Source organism: Phragmites australis, chromosome 23, assembly GCF_958298935.1.
Source record: "Phragmites australis chromosome 23, lpPhrAust1.1, whole genome shotgun sequence".
NCBI lineage: Eukaryota > Viridiplantae > Streptophyta > Magnoliopsida > Poales > Poaceae > Phragmites > Phragmites australis.
This window is the reverse complement of record NC_084943.1, coordinates 21,759,428-21,770,540: the sequence shown is the minus strand read 5'-3', so window position 1 is coordinate 21,770,540 and position 11,113 is coordinate 21,759,428. Positions and strand designations below refer to the sequence as shown.

The window sequence follows — 11,113 nt, the reverse complement described above, 5'->3', positions numbered from 1 at the left end:
CAGCTGCCGCGGCGGTCGAGTCTTGATGCCGTTGGCGATCACATTTCCGATATATAGTTTTGTGATTTAAACAAAAAAAAATGGATGCAAAATGCCATTGGAGTTTAGGATCAAAGCAACCGGAAAAGATTTGACGGCGACGCCGGCGAGAGATTGGCCGTTTTCTTCTGGAGTGCAAGAATGACAACAGTAGTTCATGCCTTGTTTTGCTGACATCATGGTTCAAAACACAGCATTGCTTGGAGTCCCATGCATGATGCATCGTGAAATCATCTAACGTTCATTTGAGAATTACAACTATGTCACATCACAGAAGAGATTGAGCTAAAATGTAGCAAGGTCGTAATGATATGGTAGCGTAACAAGCAACAATGCTGAGCTGTTGAGTATTGACTACTGGTCATCAAGCCATCCACAAGCATCTAGACATTTAAGATGCCATCCAAACAGCTTCACAAGTAAGCCTCAAGGCAAAAAGAAATGGCATCAAACTAGAAGAGAACAAAGATACGTATTGGAGCATATATGGTTAGCCAAATGAAGAAAAGAAATATGCTATTGCCATGCATATCACATAGCACCTGAAACATGTTAGTATTTCAATAGCTTATCTCATAAAGCAATGTGCACCACTTGCAGGGTCCAAAGGTCTAACTCCACAACTAGGACATTCTCTATATGCTTAACCTATACACTGTACATTTCTCACGCCAATGCCCATGGTCTTCCTACCAAAAAAACTGATAACAGGAGCAAGAGCAGGAGAGCGAGGGGAGCAGATCATGCGTCACCTCGCAATGCACTTTTAAGCTTTTGATTTACCTCTCCATTGTCGAAATAATGGGCACCTCAAAATAGTGTATTAACATCTGTCGGTCATTTCCCATCTTCCTGAGAATGCAACAGATGTACTGGGCATGGCTACTCATGTCAAACTAATCCAACAATTTTGCCGGTAAGTTTTTGGGTTCCACACGTTTATGATCTTCACCTCGTCCGTGTCATCACTGTCGCAGCTGTCACAAACTACATCTGGATATCGCGTGCTATTTATGGTCCCCTCATTGTTCTTCGATCTTTCTGGTGATAAAATTTCAAACTCTTCTTCTTCAGTTTTTGAGCTGTCAGAGTCTGCTTTTACACTATCTTCTTCATCTTCTACGCTGTCACAAGATGTAGCTGCTTCTGATAGAAGACAGTTTACGGTCTTTTCATCACGTCTAGAGCTGCTAGTAGGTGCTTTGTCTGATGCTGCAACCACTGTAATGCCTTCATTACTCTTACCAGTGTATCCAGACTCCCCACTTGCTTCTTCTGATGCTGCAACCTTGATGTCTTTATTATTCTTGCCAGTGCCTCCAGACTCTCTGCTTGCTTCTTCTGCGGCTGCAACCTTGAAGCCTCCATTATTCTTGCCACTCTCTCCAAACTCTACACACTCTACAATCATTTCTGAATTGTCAGAAGGTGTAACTGCTTCTAATTCTCCACCTTTCATGCTATCTTCTATATCAGAGACATCAGATGTAGCTGTGTCTAACATAGCATCGTCCAGCCTGGCACTTTCAAATTCTTCCAGCAGTAGTGCTCGTATTCTCAGTCTTAGCTCAGAAGCATCTTCAGAATTGAACCAACTGTGACCAAACTGTGTAACCGATATAAATTCAGTATTGAAATCTCCCAAACACTCTCAAAAATAAACACAAAGCATTACAAGAACTGAACAGGTACAGAAAAGAGACGGCGCCACTAACCATGTCAAGTTTATCTCTTGTTAGCCTTTCTGGTGCCTCTCTGATAAACCGTTCGATATAATAAAGCATGAAGATACCACAATCGTACGCATTATTCTGCTGTGGAACCTGGTTGTTGCAACAATTTTGTGATATCAGTATAAGAGTAAAATGTACTAAGTAACCGCAGTCAGAACAATTATTTAAAACAAAGCAGCACAACTGCTTCGAAAGTTTGTAACATTTCATAGACTGTTACTTGGCAAAATAAATTGTATGTACCTGAACTTTTTCTGTATGAATATTCCTCGGAAGATCCTCCCATATTGACTCTGAAATTGATGTGTCGGGAGGAGGATTTTTCTTTAAATGGCACCATTCTGCTTCAAGGTATCTGCAACATGTATAGTGAGGCCATCAGAGTTATTACAGAGGTCAGTAGGCCACTTGAACTAAAAATCAGCAACAAGTGAGTCTGCCACATAATAACGAAATATATAGGTGTGTAACATTTAACGGTATTTTCCCAATCACATTCTAGAACAACTCAATTCTGAATTGCAAGAAAAAAATATAGTTCAATATTGTAGTTGAGATTGGTTACTCACCGCACAACTGTGTTAAAGGTCTTAGCACTGGGATGCATCCCAAGGGAATCCAGATGAAGTATGATTGGTCCTGAATTACTCTCTTTTGCAGGAATGCAAATGATTATCAAGCTCCAGTGTGCCCTGATTTAACAATATAAAGAGACATTCATAAAGTTTACGGTAGACAACATACAGCACGGAAGACATGATGTTCCTATCATATTTAGAATAAACTAATACGAAATCCTTAAGGTAATAAAAAGGGGTTAACAACAATGCAAAGAGAAGTAGAATACTATGAATCGCATGGGCCACATTCCAAAGCTTGTACAATTCGAATTGATGCATCCTAGGAATTTTCAGTCACAGATCCAGATGAAGCATGAAGCTACGCTAACAAACTATAAGTATCATACAGGGACAAACTTATCCAAGTGTTGAGAATAAATTGATCAATAAGATAAGTTTTAAAGTCACATTACATGCACCGTTGAAAAGATTATATTCCATCGATATGAGTAATAGTAGTTTGCCTTCAAGAAGTAGAAGCCAATATTTTAAGATTTCTTATTTCAGTAACAACTTACATCCCATGGATTGGCAAGATTATGTATGCTCTATGAAATATATTGACACCTTTCCACCATCTTCTCAACTTCAAGAAATCACCCTACAACAAAAAAACTAACAAAACGTTAATATTCCAATCTAACATTATAATGTGAAGATAATACAAAACATAAGGAACAAACACATAACAAAAGGGTATATATTATATTAAAAAAACAGTAAATATTAAGAGAAAGCATCTACAACATAGTAATAGCAGGCTTAGGTCACTAGCACATGATAGAAGTTAGCGCCACTGGAGATGAACTGTATATTGAAATACAGTCGATTTTCAAAATAATAAAAAATAATAATTTTCAATGTGGTCCCTAACCCTAAAGCCGACCAATTTTCTCACAGGGTGGCAAATAATGATATACAAGGTCTCGGATAGAAAAGGTATGACCAACAACTTCATGACATAAAATATCGTACCGTCCTGAACAAAGCTTCTTCAAGCTTGCTATAAAAATATGTGTTAAATATGTGGAATTTGTCTCTGCAATCTTCTTTAGGCAATTTGGTCCTTTTGATGTACCTGCCACAGCAAAGGCAAATGAAGAATTAACAAACCACATTAATACAAAGTGCAACATAATCAGAATCCAGAAGTGCTAGATTGAAACAGCTTTAATACTTCTCCCTGCTAATAGATTGTTTAATTATTCACAGTAGAAGGCTCCTCGCTGTGTGTTCCCCGTGGTCGTGGCACGGTCGCTCAGCGATAGCGTGCAGGTTGTAGCCGGCTTTCGGGGTTTTTTCTCGACCTTAATGCAATACCTTCGGGATGTCTCTCCCCTTGGGTCAAGTTTTTTTTTTAATAGGATTTTTTTCGAGAATACAGATCATAGTAAATAGCTTGATGACGTCCAAGACATTTCAATGTCAAGCAGCAGTAAAACTGTGAACATTAACACCTAAATAGTCCGACAACAAATCCAGTACTGACTACTTCCTATTTGTTTTGAAGATAAGTGACACACACAAGCAGGCTCAGGAAAAAAAAAAGGTAAATACCTCATATCATAAAGAGTAGAAAAACACAGTTAGAACTTAAAAATAGAGAGATATTCTCACTGGATGTAGTAGTTTATCACAGGTGAAGACAAATACTCTCCAGGGTCAAGACATGTAATATCTGAGCTAGTGAGCTCCACAGCTTCAGGATCATCTCTGTTCACATACATAGAGTTCACAACAGAAATAAAATGTAAACTCAGTACCATGAATTCATGATCTTCAGAAAGAATGTACAATATTCACCTTGATGGGTAGTAGATCTTTGACTCATTCCTGAAAACAGAATAGGTTCGCTTGAAACATAAATAAATAAATAAAAACTAGCTCACAATATCCCACGATGAACATATATAATTAGAGATAAGCTTACTGTTTGCCAGGAATCCCACACTCCAATTGTTCCTCAGGTTGCATATCTTCATCATCCAAGAGAACCACATCTTCAACCTTATAGACAGCACATTTTATTACATGTAAGATCAAATTTACCTTTCTAGAGGGCAATGTTGGGTAAGAAAAACTTTGTTAGTAGAGTAAGCCAATTTGGCTCCCACCAAAGCAAGGAAATCCTTGCTTGTCCAAATGCAAGGTTAGTCAAGGTAACCAAACATGCATGCTACTCCGGTACTCCCTATGCTTGCTGATTAGGAAAAGGATCCAAACACCCTTTGTCTACACTGCAATCAAGCCATCAACAGTGCAAGGGAATGTCCTTGATGGTACACAGCTTCACTACTGTGTTCTCTACTTCTCTTACAACTGTTAGGTCTAACAAACATTTTTTTTGCACATTTAGCTCTTGGCCCAAAATGAATATTATGCAGCTAAATTTAAGCTACAAGAAAACATGGATAATTATTATTTTCTTGTTATAGATGATTATCAGCATACTCACCTTCTGAGAATAAGGAGGAGATGAATCCTTATGCTGTTCCTTCCTCCTGCATACAAGAATTGCAAAGGAACTGTGGATCGGTATTTTGAAATTGAACAAAGTAATACACAATGAGATGTAATACATGTCAAGAGATATGACCATATGTGCATAATATGAAATGCTTCTTACAAAACAATTGAAATAGAGAATTTTCCAAGAATACAAATTTCCAATTTCCACATAATGGAACGTTTCCATTAACCCATGCCAAACAGGTGTAACAAAGTAGTGAATACCGGTTCAAATACTGCACCTGTATACAAAATGTGAAGTCGGGGGGGGGGGGGGGGGGTAAACACACTGTACCGGAGTTAAAGAAGCATAGGAAAACTGGAAAAGGAATTTTCATTCCTGAAAAGCTCACAAGAATGACCTTGTGAAACACAAAACAGGGATGTATGAACTCTACATCAATTAAAGCGATAGACTTTTACTGTCATGATTTAGATTGAAGAGGAATGATCTTAAGATTCCTCTCTTTAGAACTCCACCAGCATTACCAAGGATTGAAATCAATATTTTAAAACTGTGGTTTCTAAAAATTTGCAGATAAGAAAATTAAGTAATTATTGGCACTGTAATTGTGAAACACAAGAAGAAGAAAAAAAAAAGCAAGCCTACTAGGAGTTAAGTGTAATAGTTGTACATAATGCACAGGAAAATTATTGCAATTTTGTAACAAGGGGAACCTATCTCAAGTTAGAAAGGGAACACAAAGCACAAGGTTGTAAACAGTTTAGCAAAAAAGGATGCATACCTCTTAGGAAAATAGTTGAACCTGTGGTTTTCACTCTGCTGACACTTTTCATCATCAGCCTCCTCTGGATCAATGGCATGGACTCTCTGTTGGTGCCCAGATAAAGTTGTAGAACATGGTTTGCTTGAGTACATTTTATCCACTGATATAGGTTTCCTTTGTCCGACTCCAACATTCCTTAGGCTTCTTCCATTCTTCATACCTAGCTGCATTAAAAAATTCTCTCATTCTAATTTCCAAGAGATAGCTATCAATTTAAAAGGAAAAAAGAAAACACTACAAGATACATGTCCATAATTCTTCTTTCTACATTGAACGGGAGATGACTTTACACCACAAAATTTACGTGACACATGTTCCCCCTGCTCATCTACATCACCTACAAACACAGTGGCACATAGCACATTGGTCACAGTGAATAAGAATTCACCCTATACATTGAGAAAATACAATATTGAAAGTCAACAGAAAATGCCTATCCTTGCAGTCATTATCCATTTGTTCTAAAGTAGTGCAGTGTGTCTCCTACTCATCTTGTATTTGCATGCACCCTTCACTTAAGAAATAGTTTCCATTTTCTTTGTTTCGAGTAATGCTTATATCCTTCCCAAAAGGAAACCAAATTGCATAAGAATCTAAAAGAAATAATGTTTGCAATAACAAATAAATTGCAGCGGAATCAATGGTCATTTTATTCTGATTGGTACCCCACATGAACAACACTCATTTCCCTCGATAAATTCATTAAATAATCTCAAGAGCGCAAAGTTTTCCGATCCTTCTCTTGCCACTGGTGGAGTACAAGTGTGAAAATCTTACCCCACTCGTAAACATTGCTGGCAGCGGAACCAGCATCGCATCCGAAACCATCGGCAGCCTACAAACAAAACGAGCACCGGTTCTCTGAATAACCCACACAGTGTAAGCCGGAGAAAAAGTGGGGAACAAAACACACCGGAGAAACACCGACCGCGCAACAATCGCACACTAGCATTCCCCAGAACCAACTACCTCTAAACAAGCTCAGATCATCTCAAGCGCGATCAAACAGTCCAGTTCAAACGTTCGATCACACACGACCACACGGGCGAAGCGAACCTTTGCGGCCGCGCCGGTCCCGGGGCGGGGCTCGAGCTCCAGCAGCGCGCGGCGGCCGCGCTCGCCCGCGCCGCGGTCTCTGCGCAGCCTTTCGAACCTAGGCTGCGGGCGGCGGGCCGCCTCCAGCCTCCCCTTCCCCTTCGGCGCCGCCGCCCGGCCGGCGGGCGGTGCAGATGGCGAGGGGGAGAAGCAGACCTCCACGCGGTCAGGGGAGGAGGCGCGGGGACCGCCCCCGAACACCTCCTCCCAGTTGATCTTGATCCGGCTGCGGCCCGAAGCCATCGCCGCCGCCGATCGGCCGCCTCCGCGCGCTGGCGACCGGGGTGGAGCGAGAGCGAGAGAGAGAGGGGGCGAGGAGGGATATCTTTGTGGAGGGTTTGATCAAAAGGGCTGTTTGGTTTATGCCACATAAGGTAAGTTAAATATGATCATATTAAAATTAGGATAATTTGAGTAGTATTTGATTTGAGTTGGAGTCAAAAATTTAGATGATAAAAAATCAGAGTGGCTATTTTAGGTATTAAAATCTTGCCAAAAATCTTACCTAACTTTGTTATAGAAAAATTTAACCAACCAAAATTTCCAAAGTACACCAAATTTTGGCTTTCATCTAAACGGAAACCAAATTTACTAAGGGTAGCCTCCTAAAACGAGAACCAAATAGCGCCTTAACACATTCATATTTGCATAAATATTCCTCTAAGGATTTAATCCAAAAAATATGAGCACCTGCATGAGTCTAGGACTCAAACTCTGGTGAGCAAATTCCACCGGAAAGTTAAGTGAAAACCAAGAAGTTGGAGCGAAGAAAATGAGAGAGTTTGTCGCTAATTGCTCAGCAAGGCTTAGCTTACACAGGAAGGAAGATTCCCTTGCAGGATGCGTATTGGTAGGCCATATGGGCCGGTGATCATTCATCATGCCTTGTCCAATAGATCTATCAGACATGTTGAATGTGCGATACAAGTTGGTCTCGTCCAGTCTATGAATAAGTGGTCATTATTGAATTCTTAGGAGGGGATTTTAAACTAAATAAAAAAAATTAAACTCGTCGTCGAATTCTTAGGATTTTGCCCAAATTTGAACTAAATTCAAAACGTTCGTGTGACACCTCTCCCTTTTCCAGACAAAACCGGAAGAGGCCGGATGTTATTGAATACACGGAAACCTACGGGCAAATTGGGCCAATGAAATTGAAGAAGAAAAAGAAAACTCCATTGTTTAAATAATTAGAAGGCTTTGTGATTTGCAGATGGAGTAGCTCATTGAACTCCAAACCCCATGCCAATTTTATCATGACTGGACGTGCTACTTTAAGAATGGCACAAAAGTGCTCGAAAAGGTTATTTAAAACTGGATATGTCAAAGAAATGCTCTGTTTGACCATTATATATGGTACTCTTCTGCGGTTGCAAAAAGAAAAACTGCAAATTGAGCGGATGCAACAAATGCTGCAGTGCTGCTACACATTTGCCCCCGGAAAAACAAACGGCTGAAAATTGGATGCACAAATTTGCGAAACGTGTGTATGAGATGAGCAGCACTTATTTGTTTTCTCACCTTACATCAAACTATATGTCGTAAAAAAAATCACAAATCACACAAGTAAATATAAACGATAGATCTACCATTCGACAACATTGTCACGCATGCCTCCGGTTGCTGTGCAGGGCAAAAAGAATATTTTAAAATAATAGAAAATTGTAAAAATAATATTTGTTTTTAAAAAATTATATAAGTAGTACATGTCGGTAAGCGAAATCCCAAGATGGCAACTATCGGTTGGTGAGATACTGACAATACCCTTGTCAGTATATACCTTGCCAACAGTAAATTTTGTCGGCATAGTCTCCTGCCGACAAGTCTTATTGGTAAAGGAGATGCCGATAGGACACCTTACCGGTGACGATAGTAATCCTCACTTGTTTCCGATTTTCATGAATAGCAAATTCACAGGCCTTATCGATAAGGAGATGCCGACAAGACATCTTACCCGACTGAAATCCTCACTTGTTTCCGATTTCCATGAGCAGTCACTCCTTCCTCATGTCCTTTGGCAACACCATAAGAGACAAGAACTGGCGATCATCGCGAGTAAGCATACTGTAGGCTCTCAGAAAATCAGCACGGACCAGGTTGGGTATCTCTTTCAGCGCCCCCAAAGATTTCTTCAGGGGTAGCTTCCTTTGGGTGGACGTTCAGCTGAATTCAAAGAAGCTTGAACTGATTTGTTGGTTTCTCGATGCCTGTGGACAAGGACATCTTCTTTCTTGATATCTACATAAAACAGTGGCACACATCATAAGGAAGTACATTAGTCGCAAACAACAATGCAGCAAAATTAACAATCCTTTTTTCTTCTTTAAGGGCATATATGTTTTAATTCAATTCAGAGGTGTGCTTCTGGTTTACACTCCAGCTTTGTCGAAAATTATACATCCTCGTTTGTATATCTTCCTCTTGCTTCTGTTTAATAACAAATTTTTTCAGGGCATAACAAGTTGGTAGATAGAATCAATATTTTGTAGATGATGGATCGCTTTATTGTAATTTTGGATAAAAGCTTCAGGGCTAACATGGAAGTGAAAACATGGAGTTAGACTCCTCAATTTGCGGTTCTCATCTTGGTGTTGCTTTTTGTTGGTCAAGTTTTATAGTTCGATTTCATTGCTGGCTAGCTGGATGTTTTGTTAAGTCTTGATCTGTGAGTCAGTTTTAGTCATCGATAAACTACATTTGGGCGAAAGCACGCTGCCGATGCTCCCTAAATAGTTGTCATGGCATTTTAGACCCAAGGATACAATTGTGATGGCATTTTAGACCGAAGAATACAATTGTGATGATTTCATTATATAGAAATCGGGTTGATTGTCCTCTGTCCCATAAAGAGGGGGAATGTCAAATGTTTTTTTATTGCTAGAGGCATAATCTGAAAGCTGATAGTGTAGTAAGAGGGTATTAGGATCATAGTATTGATCTAGGAATTTGATTTGGCTCTGAAATCATACCAGACTTGCGCCTATTCTTCGCAGCAGAACGAGCACCCCGTCTGAGAATGTTGGGCTGAGCTTTCACTCACGACTCCCCACCCTTAAGCACTTGCATAGAAGTCTCACCTCAATTGCCATAGCCACTGTCCTCGTGAGAGCTCGTCGCCCCGACACCATGCGCATGCACCGCCCATCACCGGTAGTCACTGAGCTCCCCACGGGTCAGATCCGGAGGGAGAGACAGATCGGCAAGGGGAGGAGCCCAACGACACCGGGACGCTGCGACGACGTGAGAGAAACGACGCCGACACGTTGCCGCGGCCAGCCATCACCACTGAGCACGGCATTGGCGGCCACAGCCCACTAGCGGGGCATCAGCAAGTTGGGCGGCAGCACAGCATTGTCGACCAGCCCTGAAGCAGCACCACCAACGATAGCACAGCAGCAGCAACAGGCGGTGGCTAGCACCAGCAACACAGAACGGCAGCAGGCACCGGATCGACCAAGCAGTCTGGCGTTGATAGCAGCACCACAACACAATATTGTTTATATGCTGCAATTCGTTGGTTAGAGAAGTTCACAAAAAGATATTGCAGTACAAAAATCGTCTAGGTATTGCGACAACCTCTTTAAACCGGATTTTACTATAAGATTGATAATATGATAAGCACAACATTAATGTAACAAGAAAGATTCAGCATATGTACTAAACAACAGAGTAAGAATATCCATTGCTCTAGAGTTTGCAGCGGTATTATCTAAAGTGATAGAAAATATTTTATTAGTGAGACCAAAGTCTTCAACTATTTGAGATATTTTTTCAGTAATATTTTCATCGGTATACGCATTGTCAATCAACCGGAAATATATTATTCTCTTTTCTAGTTTCCAATCATTATTAACATAATGAGCCACCATACTAAGATAATCTTCTCTAATTCTACCTGCCCATATGTCCAATATCAAAGCAACTAAAAATATACATATTTGTAATATTTCTTTAAACTTGCTACGACATGTATTGTATTATTTTACCATATCCCTACTAGTTATCTGTCTAGAAACATACGTGAATCTAGGATTATGAGCTGGCTTAATGTAATTTTCAAATGTAGCAGACTCACCGATATTGAGTGATAGATCCGCTCTTGCAATGAAGTGTCATAGCTCTTTTCGAGCATTGACGGAGTCATACTCCCTATGACGAATAAAGCCGTTGGGGTTGTACTGCAGCACTATCTGCTTCATGGCTACTCCACTCTATCGCTTGCAAGTTGTAGCGTGCCTCTTCAAGTGTCCGGTTTCACATGAGGGTTTTGCAGATAATTCATGTTTGCAAATATAGCATTTAGCATACCTGATATTTACCACATCTTCCT

General features: G+C 40.3%; 1 protein-coding gene across 7 annotated transcripts; it reads right to left on the bottom strand.

Moving 5' to 3' along the window:
* Window positions 1–529: 529 nt before the first annotated feature.
* Window positions 530–7,118, bottom strand: LOC133906121 (ubiquitin-like-specific protease 1C). Of its 7 annotated transcripts, none has more exons than XM_062347908.1 (14): window positions 6,745–7,118; window positions 6,466–6,523; window positions 5,934–6,025; window positions 5,647–5,852; window positions 4,848–4,893; window positions 4,323–4,399; window positions 4,196–4,225; window positions 4,010–4,105; window positions 3,368–3,470; window positions 2,911–2,993; window positions 2,342–2,464; window positions 2,016–2,127; window positions 1,755–1,862; window positions 530–1,645 (listed from the first exon to the last, which is right to left on the bottom strand). In XM_062347908.1, the coding sequence occupies exons 1-14, from the start codon at window positions 7,024–7,026 to the stop codon at window positions 926–928; spliced, it is 2,136 nt and encodes a 711-aa protein (XP_062203892.1). In that variant the 5' UTR covers window positions 7,027–7,118; the 3' UTR covers window positions 530–925. The 7 variants fall into 7 exon arrangements, with proteins under 7 accessions (XP_062203892.1, XP_062203893.1, XP_062203895.1 ...); XM_062347909.1 differs by having other exon boundaries at window positions 5,979–6,025; XM_062347911.1 differs by lacking the exon at window positions 6,745–7,118 and adding an exon at window positions 6,602–6,699.
* Between the last annotated feature and the right edge of the window lie 3,995 nt (window positions 7,119–11,113).

What these genes read in the sequence shown, in the direction of transcription:
- LOC133906121 (XM_062347908.1), bottom strand. Translation starts at nt 7,026, where the DNA reads ATGGCTTCGGGCCGCAGCCGGATCAAGATCAACTGGGAGGAGGTGTTC. An exon ending in GAAAGAAGAATTATGGACAT is followed by an intron (nt 5,853 to 5,933) that starts GTATCTTGTAGT and finishes TTTTTAATGCAG; the next exon opens with CTAGGTATGAAGAATGGAAG. An exon ending in CTCCTCCTTATTCTCAGAAG is followed by an intron (nt 4,400 to 4,847) that starts GTGAGTATGCTG and finishes GCTGTCTATAAG; the next exon opens with GTTGAAGATGTGGTTCTCTT.